At 35.9% G+C, this 15,966-nt stretch overlaps 2 protein-coding genes across 2 annotated transcripts; both read left to right on the forward strand.

Moving 5' to 3' along the window:
• The first annotated feature begins 3,676 nt into the window (after positions 1–3,676).
• On the forward strand, positions 3,677–5,855 carry LOC109018581 (probable protein phosphatase 2C 72). The gene is made up of 5 exons (XM_035687056.1): positions 3,677–3,850; positions 4,042–4,374; positions 4,481–4,595; positions 4,780–5,003; positions 5,141–5,855. Exons 1-5 carry the CDS (start codon positions 3,677–3,679, stop codon positions 5,309–5,311), a joined length of 1,017 nt encoding a protein of 338 aa, XP_035542949.1. The 3' UTR covers positions 5,312–5,855.
• Positions 5,856–11,294: 5,439 nt separating this feature from the next.
• On the forward strand, positions 11,295–14,945 carry LOC108991369 (sugar transport protein 10-like). Its single transcript, XM_018965596.2, has 4 exons — positions 11,295–11,644; positions 12,430–12,755; positions 13,298–13,927; positions 14,316–14,945. Exons 1-4 carry the CDS (start codon positions 11,506–11,508, stop codon positions 14,763–14,765), a joined length of 1,545 nt encoding a protein of 514 aa, XP_018821141.1. The 5' UTR covers positions 11,295–11,505; the 3' UTR covers positions 14,766–14,945.
• Positions 14,946–15,966: the final 1,021 nt, after the last annotated feature.

The raw sequence follows: 15,966 nt of genomic DNA on the forward strand, positions 1-15,966 counted from the left end.
TGGACACTGTACCGGTCAAGGCATTGGAACAAAATATTTTGGTACCGCTATCGTTTCGTGTACCGTTTTAGGATAGTCGATATATGAATAAATTATATATAAATATATATATATATAAATTATAAATAGTCTAGTCTGAATTGAGGATTAAAAAATGAGCTAGTAGTTCGAAAAAATAAAAAAAAAGAACAAAAAATTTAAGGCCAAAATACAAGCCGGTACAAGCTGAAATATCGGCCGGTATTTGGGCAAGTATGAAATATATGTAATATCTGTACCGGACTAGTGGCCGCTACGGCATATGCCAACCGTACCGGCCGGTTTGGTACAGTATTTAAAACAACTTCATAGTCCCAAAAGTGGTATCATAGTAAAAAAAGAAAATGTTATTTATACTTATAATTTTTATTCACATAACTATACGTGCTGATGTATTAGTTATTAATATGTTGAAGATTGTGAAATTTGAAATTTGAATTTAAAAAGAAAATTGATAAAATTGGTATTGTACGTAAAATTATAAGTATATGTAACACTATTCTAATCAAAAGTCACCAATTCCTAGTTGTATCTTAGTGAGGGAGAGATAGTAGGAGTATGTCCACAATATCACTAAATGTAATCATTTCAAATGATATAAACGGCTCAAGTGTGTCTTTCTTAACATCAATTTTGTTTTAAGATGAACAGTACAGCTCAAAGTGCGACCGACATTTGTAATATTTGGAATTTGATATGTACAAAGCAAGTGATGTGAGGCATTATATAAAGAGTATAACAAATCAGGAGAGCTTCAACTATCTTTCAACAACACACATTGCCCTTTCACGTAAGGCTAAAGTTTTTCTACTACTAAAAGGAATTAAATTGACTTATTATAAAAAGGAAAAAATAATTAATTGAGTAGTTCTTTTTTCCCCCATGTTATAGAATGCTGTCTTTATCAAACTTGCATCAAACTTTTGATTATCCCCTTATTTTCCTTTTTTTTTTAATCTAGAATCATGCTTTAATCATGACACTTGCTTTGGCTCTGATTCTTTGCCTAGTGTGTGTGAGAAAGTAATGCCGCTCTTCATCCTAGATCTTATCATTTCTATTTTTGTTCGTTGATGTGACACATTTTAAGTGACTTCACATGCCAACCACTTAAATGAAATAGTTTGGAATGTGTCATATCAACGAGTGTAATTCCAAAAGACAAAATTTAAGATGAAGAGCAACATTTATATATATTTATATGTATGTAGAGTAATGTTACTCATCATCCCAATTTCTATCATCCTCCCATCATCTTATGATATGTCATTAGATAATTGGAAATTATTTATTATATTTCACTTATAAACTTATTATCTAATACCACATCATGGAATGATGGGAGGATAATAGAAGTTAAGATGATGAATAGATTTTTCATGTATGTATGTATGTATTTATATAATCTCATGCATGCAAATTTGAGAAAGTCAACTAAGACAAATGATATGATGATTTGTCCATGTGATGAGCCTTATCGTCTTAAAAGAGATCTACCGGCATGACGCATCAAAGGTCGGTCCCTATCCAATTGTAGATGCAAGCACACAATAATGTAGGATGATTATATCACTTCTAAGACTCTGAATATGAAAACTAATCGATCACTGTGTATTGTTTTTGTTGGTACAAAGGGGCTACATAAGAGACAATAGTGAGAGAAAGTTTGCTTCAAGGCGCGTTACAATGTCGTTTTCCTTAAGACAATATTCGCCCCCATCAATAATGGTATGCACACGAGTTACAAGCGAATTTACTTCCAAGATACAATGAAGCCCAGAACTAGTCTGTTTGTCTAACTGCATTATGCACACACGAAATTAGATCCCGAATACCCTCAGATTTTGCTATTCAACCAAAAGATTAGAAATCTGTTCTCTGCAGAATGAACAAATTCTAATAACAAGTTTTGAAGAAATGAAAACTTTTGGGAGAGAGAATTTCGAAATTGCCTTCTTGAACTCTAAGATTCTAAAAAGTTCCTTTGAATTCGTAGGCCAATGGATCTATTTATAGAGGGCTAATGGATGTCATTTTTTTGTAATCTGATCCGAACAGGTATATATATTATGCCTGTTACCAAATGACACAATTGTTGGACCTAGTCCAACGGTCATGTTGCTTCCACTTCAACTGGTTGGCACCAGTTCGTACCACCAGGTGCGTGGTTTTCCCGTTTTGCCAAGCATTGCAACACTTGGTTGCTTGTGGTCTGAGACTCTGATGAGTTGCAAGTTGCAACGCCTCTCATGCCTAGCGGCCCTTGATGCAATACCCATGCATTGCTTTGCTTCACGAATGCATGCTCCTTTATCCCAAGGGTTGCCTCTTCTTAAATCAACAAAACTCCATAATCTTGGAAGAGGTGTGATTCAAACCCATCCCATGGGTTAAATGGGAAGCTACAATACAACTAAGCGAATCAAAAGGCTGTGGTTAGAACATAGACCCAATATCTTATAACCATAAGCTATTGCTAATAAACTTTTCTTGATTTTTCTCTTTCTAAAATAATTCATAACTTCCAAAAATAAATCCTCAAAATATTATTAATAATAAATATAATATATTATTTTGAAAATATTCTAACAGTTTTTAGAGTTTGATCATCTGCATCTTTCATTAATTTGGCCAAACTTCTGTAGCTGATTCCAACTGCCATAGGGCTTAACAAGCAGAGAGAGAGAGAGAGAGAGATTCCAACTGGTATGGATCCAATTCCTCTTTCCTGTAATGTGGATGGAACTGGTCAATGGTCAACTGCTATCTTTTTCATCTATTGGTAGAGGTGATCCATTTTTTATTTGTAGCTGGAGCCACAAGTGGGTATAGTCTCACATAATCATGCTTTTATCATTGCTCGAAAATTGAATCTCCCTGTTAAACTAGTGTCAAGGTGAGGCGTGAGAACATTTTAGGCCCCGTTTAGATCCAAAAACACTCTCAACCCATCTCATTTCATCTCATCATTACAACTTCTTCAAATTTCCATACAAAATATAATAAATAATTCAAAATTTTCAAATCTCAAAACAATAATAATATTAAAAAATAATATTTTATTCAACTCATCTAAAACTATCCCATCTTATCTCATTTCACTATCCATGGCATATGTTTATGTTTATGGTCATAAACATAAGTTTATGTTTATGTTTCCTCAAAGCAAGGAAAAAGAAAAGGACGCTTTTACTCTTCCATGGCATGTCCAACCCATCTTTACAATGGGTAATTTTGTAAAATTTGAAATTCTAATAACAAAATCTTAGCATTTTTTATGAAATGCACTATCATTTTCGTTGGTTGTAAAATGGGATGTAAAATAATTGTACATCATTATTCATACTGTTCAGGTTGAGATGGATTGGAGCTGCAACTCACATCTGAGGAACCAGCCAATAAAAAAAATACACCTCACATCACATGCCCCTTCAAGTGAATCTTGGGGCAAGCTAAAATAATACCCCCAACAATTAAAAGCATGCTTTCAGAACCCTGGGAGCCACTTGTACAGTTCTAATCCTTTCTGTATGTATTTTGCTATAACATGCGCATTTTGTGGTCCTTAAACTCATGATTAAGGAAACTGCATCATTAATACTAAGTGCAGAATAGAATAAAATCATTTTCAGTTGCAATGGGAATCTGCGGATCAGTTATGTCTCGGGAGATTCATGATGCTGAGGATGGCAATGAAAATGTGTTATTCTTGCAAGGAAATAATGTTTCTAATGGAGCTCTGGCCCTTTGTTCTCTTTACTCTAAGCAAGGGAGCAAAGGATTAAACCAAGATGCTGCCATTCTTCACCAGGTTTGTTAATGGTTCACTCTCTCAAATTGTATCTATGATGATCCTTTTAACTTTACAGGCTGTTCTTAGATTAGAATCAAGCTGGTTTTCATTCCTATGAGAAAAGTTTCACTTCTCAATTTAGTGTCTTCTACTGAATTTATTAGTTAAAAGATCCTTTATTGAAACTGCATGTGTTTTTCTGTGGCAAGGGCTATGGAGTGGAAGATGGAGCTTTATGTGGAGTTTTTGATGGGCATGGGAAGAATGGTCATGTAGTGAGCAAGCTAGTATGCAACCACCTGCCTTCACTCTTATTAACCCCAAAGAGCTCTCTCTCAAAGATTAATGCAGCAGTAGCAGATGATGATAGTTTGCAAAATCATATGGATGGAATAGATGATGAATCAATGTCAAGCAAGAGCTTTCATATATGGAAAGAGGCTTGTATCAGTGCCTTTAAGGTGATGGACAAGGAGATAAAGCTGCAAGAGAATTTGGACTGCTCTTGTAGTGGAACCACTGCAGTAGTTGCTATAAGACAGGTAACAAGACCAAATAATTCTTCCATTTTGTTTCTTAATCTATTTGGAGAAGTTAACTGAATCTTTGTTTTGATTTTGACTTTCTCTTCTATGGAAAACTAAGCAGGGTGAAGATCTTGTTATAGCTAATCTTGGGGATTCAAGGGCAGTCTTAGGAATGATGACCAAGAATGGAGTCACGGCCTTTCAGTTAACCAGAGACTTAAAGCCAGGCTTACCTTGTAAGACCTCATTTCCTACTCAACTGCATCGAGAAACGAAAAAAATCTAAATGCAAGTCTAGTTATTGAGACACCCAACACATCATTGTTGTGTATATTATTATTATTCACCTTGTCTCTACCGAGTTATCTACTTTCAGATAAATTGCCACATTAGTGATTGATTAATTTCCAATTGACATAGGTGAAGCAGAAAGAATAAAGAACTGCAATGGCCGGGTGGCCGCACTGAAACAAGAACCACACATCCAACGAGTGTGGCAGCCCCATGATGACACTCCGGGCCTAGCCATGTCACGAGCCTTTGGAGATTTTGTACTCAAAGACCATGGCATCATTGCCATCCCTGAGGTCTACTATCACCGCCTAACTTCAGATGATCAATTCATCATCCTTGCAACTGATGGGGTAAGGGGTGCATTTGAATGCAGAACCAGTTTTTACATGTTAAAAGTGTTCATTCTCCTCTTCATTGAACTTCTAGGATGAAGAACCCCTAGATCAATAACATGTTTTTATTCCCTTTGAATGTATTGAAAATGTAGGTCTGGGATGTTCTCAATAATGACCAAGTTGCAGCCATTGTGTGGGCTGCAGAGAGTGAACAGGCAGCAGCAAAAGTTGTGGAGGCAGCTACCACAGCATGGAGGAAGAAGTACCCTACTGCAAAAGTAGATGACTGCAGTGTGGTTTGCCTCTTTTTGCAAAAGAAGTAACACTCGTGCCAGTGGACAAATCCTCTCTAATGCTTCCTGTATCTGCAATGACCTTTTGGCGATTTTTTTTTAAGTTTAACCCTTTCCGAGATTTCAAAGCCACCAATATGTGCAATCACTAGTTAAGAAAACAATATGAGTTGAAAAGGAATACCCATAACAATTGCTTTCGACAATAAAACTGCTGGTGCATCATCAGCTTATTGGTTAAGCACCAAAAAGTAATTGAATAATGCAAGAATTATCAACACTCTGCCGACCTCCATCAAACGGGAAAATTAATTGTTGCCTCCAAGGAACACCGCCCATCCCCACTGAAATGCATTGAACATTTTGTTCCAACAATCAAGCTGCATCATCCTTGGTATCTTGTCCTAGAAGGTCATCATCATATGAGACAGGTATCCTTCACCTATCATGAACAGGCACTTGTTTAATTCCAGTATTCGATTACTCATGTTGATTCTGCACATTGGATATGAGCTGCGAACCATCGGACAAACTGACTGCATTCCCATTCATAAATGCATTGGCAGCTCCTTGTGAACCACCATCTTTCTTTTGCTTTGTTCCTTGCCTAATATTTGGTTGTTTGAATTGCTTCTGCACAACAATAAGGTAACATTAGCTAGCACTTTCTATTCTCTAAAATTATCATGAATGATGCAATGATACCGCTGAAGGCTCAAGAGATTTATTGGACTCATAATTTCAGGTCCGCAACAATACAATGCTGCTAGTGCAAGGGAAAGATTCTTTACCACACTATCTACAATGAAGTAATGAGGTTAAAGTTCATGAATGACAGCAAGCAGGTGGTCCAGCAAGTAAACAAACCAAATTATACAAACATGAAAGGTAGTACACTTTAATTTCTAACAGAGAACTCCTAGATTCTTCAGTTTTAAAAGCTGATCACCCTCTTCAGTATGACCCTGGAAAGCATGTCAATGCAATTGCACATTTACACTAGTCAATAAACATTATCAAAAAATATATAAATAATGAGATGTAGACAACCATCACCAAAAGTGAGGGAGAGCTAGAAAGAGAGAATGCACCAAAGTGGCAACTAAAAGCATGATTGAATGGGAAAGGCACTTCAATTTACATTTTCAGATTGTCCAACATCATATTGTTCGAGGTTCTCATTTTTTTTATTATACCTATTGGAATTGAGGAATTTGCTTCAAGAAAAAACCTCTCAACCCACCACATGATACCAGGGATTATCAGTAAGTCTTTCCAGGGTCCATTATCTTAATTAAACACAGCCTAGAGATAGAGGCAAACATAAACGTGATACATATGCTCAGGTAACTAGGAAAGGGAAAAGATACAGTTAAGCTAAAGCATGGCAATTCATGTTACATAAAAATAAAAATAAATGAACTATAGTTGCACACCTCAAACTCCTTTTCCATATTCAATATCACTTTATAGGCTTTTGGTTCTCGTGGTTTAATGATGCACCATAATATGCCACCACCAGTTCAAGAGCGGCTGCCATCAGCAGTCATCTGACCTCCACAAGTTTGAATTGCATCCACCTGAAACTCTCACATTCGTTACAGATACCCCAACAGCAGAAGGTACCTACTGGGGGGAATGTAAAAGAGAACTAAAACAATATTAAAAGAGTCAAAAGACGCTCTTTCCAGGTATTAAATACGTTTCCCCTATGAGCAATCAGAATTTCAACTCCTGAACGCATAGAAAACACATACAATATTAAAGATTTAATGAAAGAAGATACTTCAACTGAGATATGTACTCTTCCTACAATGTAAACAAAGCCAAAAAAATTAACAACAGAAAATTTCTTGTCAGTTGTCCTTGCATAGAGCTCAATCATGGTTGCCAAATAGGCATTGTGCAACCAACTAGGCAATTGTTCTAAAAGGCGCACATGTTCACCTAAGCTTAGGCATCAGCCGAAGCAGAGATCAAGGTATAATGTGCATAATGTGTATTATACTCCTATTTAAATTTATATGCACCGCTAACCTTGAAAAAAGCACACAAACCCTGAATCTATAGGTTCTTAAATAACTTTTTGTCAAAGTTAATGGTCTGTTTTAGACCTCAAATCTTCTAACAGAACGAAGAATCGCATAGTAAAATAGGGTATTTAAAAATTAAAAATAAAAAAACCTTTGGCTACACTTGCAAAATTTCTTATTTATGCCTAATTTATTCCGGATAAAAAACATGATTGACACATTTTGTGATTAAAAAAACGATTGGAGCGTGTTAAGTAGTAATAGATGATGCATGTTTTCAACTCTAATGTAATTGATTTTTTAAATGCATACTGACTGATCAAACTAGAAACATACAAATGATATCAACATACACAAATAGCAAATCACGAGGTAGTTTAGCCAGAGGACATCATAGCTCAGAGCACATGATTGAAAGGAGCAAAACAGCTTCTGTAAGAGAAATCTGCAAGGGTAGGTAAACAATACTGAGTGTCAGAAACAATACCTCCAGGGGCGGCTCAATGCACACGGTGGCCTAAGGCAAGAATTTAAGATGAGATTATTTTTAAAAACTTTTAATATAATAATTCAATCAACTCTCCAATTAAGTATAATACAAATAAACAGACATTGTGATTCTACAAAATGCGATTTTTTTTTTTTTTTTGAAAATCATGACACTTTTCTTTTTCAGATCATCAATATTATTTAAAGTTAAAATTTTTTAAGTTTCCAAATTTTGTATTCTATTCTTATTTACTGTGTATCTCAAATAACTACGTTTTATGTTAGAAGAGGTCTATTGGACATATTGCTTTAAGTTATTTACAACTCATAGCAAAATGTTAAAAGAATATACGAAGTGTGTTCATTACAATACTAACCTTTTTTAATATCTCTTTTTCTATAAATTTTATTTTTTAAAAGAATATAAATGGATTGTGTCAATTTTTTTGAACAAACCAGGGGCTAGTTTCAATTTCAGTTTTTTTAATAAACCACATTAGGGGCTTTTTGGTGGGACTTAAGGAGTGGGGGCCTTAGGCAAGTGCATGCCTTAGTTGCCTTGCCTTTGAGACGCCCTTGAATACTTCTAATGCCTAAGTTAGTTTGGATTCTGAACCTCGCATTTGTGTGAGCCTTAATCAATGTATATATGTGTGTCTTGCCCCAGAGGGGGTGATATTTATACTTGGTATGGGCAATCCCTTGTAAGACACCTTGTCAGACTGCTCGTGGTGTGTTGCTTCATACCGAGGCCGTGTCCTTTTGCCAACTCCCATTCCATGTGACAGGCTAGCCATGCCTAATTGTGTCGACCGCTGATAGCCCTGGGCCCTTGTCATGGCGTGCCCGCCTCCGTCCTTCATTAAATGCGGCATGACCTCACTCAAGTGCTCCCACCTTCCAAGTCTTGTACAACCGTTGGTGCTCGAGGACCTCAGTGTCCCTGACTCTGTGAGTACGACTCGTCAACCGGTTGATGTGTTAGGCCTCCTGGCTTAATCCCATGCCCCATGCGTGCTAGTTTGTTGCGTCCTTGTGGGCTTCATGGGCTATTGTCTTTTTGGGCTTGGCCTGGGCCATCCCATTCTTATACAAACTTTGCTTTACCGGGCTGTCCTTAGGCCCACTTGTACCTCATGGGCTGGGCTTGTTTGGTTGGGCCCATCACTGGGGACCACCCCCCTTCTCACACTTTATTATATGCATCTTCTATATGATTGTGAATATGTCTTATGCATGTATTAGCTTTAGCTACAAATGATGCTAATAGTCCTATAGGGTGCAGTGCCTGTTGTGAATGTCGTACCATTGAAAAAATGGGCCCACGGTGTGCATGACCTTTTATGAGCCACTATCATGCAACCTAGTGCTGTTATATTTGATTTCTTTTCGACTCTCTCTTCATGTCTCTGAAGTCTAAACCCCCTTTGCTTTCCCTTCAGGGGTTGCCTTTATCGCATGTCCTCCAAATATATAGAATCCTGTTATTAATTCAAAATCATAAATTGTGGAAATCAATAATCCCAAAGTGTAAAATGTGGAAAACCTTGGTATGCCCAACTGAACATGGGAAACCAGAGTAGGCTAATTTTCAATGAAATGATCGATGCAGTTATGTTACTACGGGGATTGTTGATGTGCCATCATGCTCGACAATTACATGTTTGAGATTTTAGTAAAATCTGTACATTTTAGAGATCTGCTATGTTTTTGTATTATTTAGACATCAAAAGGTTCCATAGCCACATTCCCTTTCTCTAAAAATTTCTGTAACTGCAGACAAGAAGTGTTAAACATAATGTGTTGAATGTAATAATATCAACATTTTTGCTTTATTCTCTATACTTCTTTTGACAATCTTTGTGTTTGTGGTGGGAATGACAGGAATGCTGCATTTTCCTAGCCAAGTACAAGCACAAGGAAGAATTGAGGCAGTTGCCATGTTCCCATGTGTTCCACCTCAAGTGTCAATAGCTCCAAATTATATCTTATTGTCCTCTTTGTAAATTGTACTATGACTCGGATTGGCCCTACTTTGTGGCATTGTAATATTGGTTGTCGTTTCACCAAAGCATCAAACTTTTCAAACTAAATTCATGTGGATGTAATGAACATGCGATTATTGTGGATGTAATAATACTTTCTTTCATTGTGGATGTAAATTTGGTTCAAATGTTGTCTGGTTGAGTTGGGAGTTTGCCACACCTGATTAATGCTTCTAGCATGTGAATAGAGGGGCAATGACCTCGATTTTCTGTAAAAATATTGACAGTAACTTGTTACCATAGGTTTAATTAAGTAGATGCATGTTTTTTTTTTCCTCTAATCTTGAATCTCATTACTGAATTAAGAGCTTATACTAAATAATACGTAGGTGTTGAGAAAGGTTCTAAAGACCCAAAGATAGAGAAATTGGGCAAGATCACCATTGAACAAGTGCGCACAATTGCTGCTGATTGCTGAAAAGCTGCCAGACTTGAACTGCACCAGTTTTGAATCTGTGATGAGAATTATAGGCAGGCACTGCAGCTTATAATATGGGAATTGATATGAATCCTTCGGTTTTTGAACACAAAAACAAAAAGAACTTGTGTAGTCATCATGTAACGTCATATTCAGGATTAAAAATGTCCAAGAATATTTCAAAATACCATGCATTTTGATGGGTCCACGAGTGCACTTTGAGTCGACTTTGTAACATTCAGAAATTAGCAAGAATTGGTTAGAAGGATGTTTATTTTTTTGCATAGAATGGTAAAATTTTCTAGTATACTGATTTAAAAAAAAAAAAGAAAAAAGAAAAAAAAAAGGTCGGAAAACCGATATGATTTCAGATCGGTTAATCGGCCAAACGTTGATCGGAATTCAACTTAATCGGTCGGGTGAGCAATCCTATTAAAGAAAGAGCCAATTTCTCTTTCAAAGTTATCTTTCATTTATATGCGAAGGCATAAATATAATATATTTTAAATGGTTTCATAGGTAAATCATGATTCAAATAAAAAGTCACTTAAAATAATATGACATATTGACTCGTGTGATTGGAGATAATAAAATTTAAAATGAAAAAAAAAAAATTCTTAAATTTATGTTATAATTGTATATGTTATATATATATATATATATATATATATATATATATATATATCCGTGGCTGTTTTCAGTAGATCAAAACCATTTCCATGTATCCAAATATAGTAACTTCTATATAGGAAATCTCGCTTAGATTTGAATCCATGTTGGTCAAACTTCCCGAGTTTAGAGTTCTAAAAGAAAGACCAATAGCTCAGTCGATTCCTGGTCTCTAGACTTGTGCAAACTACAAACACCATAATCCCAACATAAAAAAGGCCTTACATTTCGCAAATACGTAAAAGACCACTTTTTGAGGCTTAACACCACTTGGATATAGCTTAACGTGGCAGAAGTACTTTCAAGCATACACGATTACAGCCATATATATATATATAACACTGAAAGCAAAGAGATGAATATAAGTAAGAAATCCCACCAAATGGCTCATCTGATCTCTTTTGTTCTTTAGTGAGTATCAACTGTCAAGCGTATGTAAGGAAGTAGTTAGGCAAATATAGTTTGAGAGATCAACAATCAATATTCAGATTAGAGATACACAAGGGTGGGAAAAAAACTCTGGGAAATCTTGATCTGATCCCAATAATTAGTGCTTAATTGGCTAGAAAGATGGCAGGAGGAGGTTTTGTAAGTGATCAAGGTGGAAGAACGGTCGACTATGCAGGCGGCATTACTGCCTTTGTGGTGGTCACTTGTGTGGTTGCTGCAATGGGCGGCCTCATCTTTGGCTATGACATTGGAATCTCAGGTTTATTATTTGGCTTTAATTTATATATAGGCAGAACACTTTGCAGCAATTTTGCCTTCTTTTCTATTTTAGCTTTTTATTTTTGGCTAATTGGGTTTTGTTTCATAGTGAGACAACTAATAATAATGCATGAAAAAAGCTACTATACCGACCATTTCTTACCGCTCTACTTGACTGCTTCGGAAAAAAAATTATTTTTTATTTTTTTCTTAATGAATAAAGAAGTAATTTTAAGTGTATTGGTGTATTTTTCTTATTCTTTAAAAATATTTAAATATACTAAAAAAATGTGAATAGAAAAATAAAAATAAAAAGTTACAAAAATAACTAGCGGTAACAATGAGCAGTGCTACTCAGGCTTGTCCAGTACTCAATGTTTTTAGTATCTAACTCTCAACAGATAATATATTTGGCTAATGCTTTTATCTTTCTTGCATGGATAATTGTATATAATATTTTAGAAATTTAATTTATTTTTAAAAAGAAACATTTTTTTTTGATACATTTGGGGAGGGGGATCGAACCCATGATCTACATTTTGGAGATGTGAGTCTTGTGTCATAAGGCCACAGGCCGTCGGGTTAAAAAAAAAAAAAATCCACTTATTTAGAAATAAAGGATTATAATTAAGCAAGCAAGCCAATAATACATGATATCAAACATTTAACAGTCACAAACATGTTTGAACAAATTAAATAGAACATGAATAATATCAAACAGCTATTTGCGTTTGAATTTGTTAATTTATTTATGAAAATTGATTGGCTTCTAAACTTTTTTGGCAGGAGGGGTAACTTCAATGGAACACTTTTTAAGAAAGTTCTTCCCTTCCGTCTACAGAAAAATGATAGACGAAACAGCTCGTGAAAGTGAATACTGCAAGTTTGATAGCGAGCTGCTCACATTGTTCACCTCTTCCCTTTACGTTGCAGCATTAATAGCTTCCTTCTTTGCTTCTGCTGTTACGAGAGCTTTCGGCCGAAAAATGTCCATGTTTTTTGGAGGCTTGGTTTTCTTGTTTGGTTCTATCCTAAACGGCGCAGCCATCAACATTGAAATGCTTATCATTGGTCGCTTATTACTTGGTGTCGGTGTTGGATTCGCTAATCAGGTACTGCAAATCATACCCGGCCGTGTGCATGTTATATATTCTCTCTAGTGCCATGACAAAACATAGAAGTTTTTTTTTTGGATTTGGGGAGGGGGGTCGAACCCATTCAAGACCTCCATTTTGGAGGTGTGGGTGTTATGCCATCAGGCCATTTGCCTTTGGCGACAAAACACAGAAGTTTAGACAAAGATCGATCTCTGCAAATTTATATCATATATGAATTTGAGGAGCTCAAGTAAAAGTGAGAGATCAAAGTTTTAAAGTGGGTCATATAATATTTATTGCCATTGGTATGGATTTTTTTAACAATATTAAATGTTCAATACATGTACGTGGTAAGACTCATTACTAGATTTTTCTTGCGTGCCGACTACTAAAAAGGGATGTGTTTGAATCTCTATATATGCTTGATGTTAATTAATATGATCATGGCTTTTTCAAGAACAACCTAAAGAAAAGGAGTAAATCTAGGAATATTTTAACCTATATATGTTTTGTTCTATCCGTACGTGCTTGATAACGCATTATACATGAAAACGCAGTCGGTCCCAGTTTATCTTTCAGAAATGGCGCCAGCGAAGATCAGAGGAGCACTCAACATTGGTTTCCAGATGGCCATTACAATTGGGATTCTGTTTGCCAATCTTGTCAATTATGGGACTGCCCAAATCAAGGGAGGATGGGGTTGGAGAGTTTCTTTAGGTCTTGCAGCTGTCCCTGCAATAATGATGACCGTAGGATCTGTGTTTCTTCCAGATACTCCTAATTCCATACTCGAGAGAGGCTACACCGACAAGGCAAAGCAGATGTTACGAAAAATTCGTGGCACCGACAACGTGGATGAAGAGTTCAAAGACCTAGTTGATGCGAGTGAGGCTGCAAAGAAAGTGGATCATCCATGGAAGAACATCTTGGAGCCCAGATATAGACCCCAACTCATTATTTGCATCCTCATACCCTTCTTCCAACAGCTTACCGGCATCAACGTCATCATGTTTTATGCGCCTGTTCTCTTTAAGACTCTAGGTTTCGGTGACAATGCTTCACTCATGTCTGCTGTTATTACCGGTGTTGTTAATGTCCTCGCTACTTTTGTTTCCATCTTCACTGTTGACAAGTTTGGGAGAAGGATTTTGTTCCTCGAAGGTGGCGCACAGATGTTTATATGCCAGGTACGAATAAATTTTAACACATAAAAAGATACTCTCAAGTACTATAAGAAAAACGGATATTTGTCATCAGTTTTTTGCAACGAAATGGATTATTTGCGATAAAAATATTCATTTTAATTAGAAATAATCATTTTGCTGAAAATAACTTGTTGCAAATAACTAAAAAATTTCTTGTAGTACGTTCGAATAATAATTGGAGGGAGATTGACATAAAAAATACTACCTAACGTCATGTCTATCTCCCTTCCACTTGATACTTTCAAGTTCGGTAATTAAGAACTACTTGAAGAAGATCCTGATCCATGCATATGTACTAACTCTCATCTACATATATTTTCTGGTTTACACCTATAACGTACATATATATGTTTGTTTCATTGTATTGTAGGTTGCAATAGGAGTTTTGATAAGTTTGACATTTGGGGTGAGTGGCGAAGGAACCATTACAAAAGGCCAAGCAGATTTGGTTTTGCTCTTAATATGCACTTATGTAGCAGCCTTTGCATGGTCTTGGGGGCCTTTGGGTTGGTTGGTACCGAGTGAGATCTGCCCTCTGGAGATCCGATCAGCAGGCCAAGCCATTAACGTATCAGTCAACATGCTATTCACTTTTTTTGTGGCTCAAGTTTTCCTTGCCATGCTTTGCCACCTCAAGTTTGGTCTCTTCTTTTTCTTCGCTGTCTTTGTGTTCATAATGACTATTTTTGCGTTCTTCTTCATACCCGAGACGAAGAACATGCCAATAGAAGAGATGAATAGAGTTTGGAAGGCACACTGGTTCTGGAAGAAGTACATCCCAGATGATGCTGTCAATATTAGCCACCGGGACAACTATTAATTTCACCTATGTACGTTCATCGGGCCAGCTAAACACGGATTTGGATATCTTAGAGTTCTTGACTGAACTCTGTGGCCTAGAGTAAGAAATAGATAGACACATGAAGTACGCTCTAAAGCATTTATAACTGCCCGAGTGAATTACTCTGGAAGCATTAAATGCAAAATAAATTTTATGAGACGGACTTTATATGTCTATCTTTCTTCCACTCTACACACAATAAATCCAAATATCCAAAACACAAGGCATAGGGTACCAGCTTTTAGCATAGAAGTGTTCTAGTATTTGCTAAACTTTTAATCTTCCATTAGTAAGTAAAATTTTATATTCATTTATTTTCATCTTTTTATGTATTGCTTTGGATTGTTGTAGTTATGATCTTATATGTATTTGAATGTTATTGTCTTTCGGACAGTTGGGAGTTTTCCATATATATTATGGGCATTCCATTTATAAGAGAGTTCGGGGTTAGGTCGTTATACCTTAGCTGAATGAATTTGAATCATGCCATTAAAGTTTTTTTTTTTTTTTGAGAATGCCATTAAAGTTATTAGTTATAAGTAAAACGATATTATTTCAGAGCATCTCCAAAGTGTTAAAAAGACATCAATGTTGTGCTAAAATTTCAAAACAAAAGTATGTGCTAAAAACCGTACTTACTAAAAATAAGACTTCTTTGTAAGTCCCCGGTCCTAGATGGGTTCGGAGAGTTACCTTCTATTACTTAAACTCACATCTCATGACAATGTAAATATAGACTCCAATTTCTCAATTAAACATAGATTTGACTGTTATAACTCAACTACTCCAAATAATTAACTAGGAACACAACAAATTCTTAATAAAAATGTCAACCTCTCAACATACCAGGTCATCAGAACACAACAAATTTGCCGAATAAAATTCTCCAATAACCATGGCATCCTTTTATGCTTACTCCTCTGTGCTTAACTAATCTCATCCATGTTCCCTAATCTTGATTCTCAATTGAAATATTCAAATTATCTGAAAAATAATGTGGTGTTAAGGGGTGAGTTATCAACAACTCAATAAGCAGAGAACATATACTACTATGTAAACATGAGCATTTATTAAGTTTAGAGTGTATAATAAAACATTTTTATTTTCAGAATGCATAACCAAAACATGTTATCAAAATATCATAGCGACAATTCAAAATACTGATATTCAAAAGTCATTT

Source organism: Juglans regia, unplaced genomic scaffold (assembly GCF_001411555.2).
Source record: "Juglans regia cultivar Chandler unplaced genomic scaffold, Walnut 2.0 Scaffold_637, whole genome shotgun sequence".
Lineage (NCBI taxonomy): Eukaryota > Viridiplantae > Streptophyta > Magnoliopsida > Fagales > Juglandaceae > Juglans > Juglans regia.

What these genes read in the sequence shown, in the direction of transcription:
- LOC109018581 (XM_035687056.1), top strand. Translation starts at nt 3,677, where the DNA reads ATGGGAATCTGCGGATCAGTTATGTCTCGGGAGATTCATGATGCTGAG. An exon ending in CTTAAAGCCAGGCTTACCTT is followed by an intron (nt 4,596 to 4,779) that starts GTAAGACCTCAT and finishes CAATTGACATAG; the next exon opens with GTGAAGCAGAAAGAATAAAG. An exon ending in TCATCCTTGCAACTGATGGG is followed by an intron (nt 5,004 to 5,140) that starts GTAAGGGGTGCA and finishes TTGAAAATGTAG; the next exon opens with GTCTGGGATGTTCTCAATAA.
- LOC108991369 (XM_018965596.2), top strand. Translation starts at nt 11,506, where the DNA reads ATGGCAGGAGGAGGTTTTGTAAGTGATCAAGGTGGAAGAACGGTCGAC. An exon ending in CTATGACATTGGAATCTCAG is followed by an intron (nt 11,645 to 12,429) that starts GTTTATTATTTG and finishes CTTTTTTGGCAG; the next exon opens with GAGGGGTAACTTCAATGGAA. An exon ending in GTGTTGGATTCGCTAATCAG is followed by an intron (nt 12,756 to 13,297) that starts GTACTGCAAATC and finishes ATGAAAACGCAG; the next exon opens with TCGGTCCCAGTTTATCTTTC.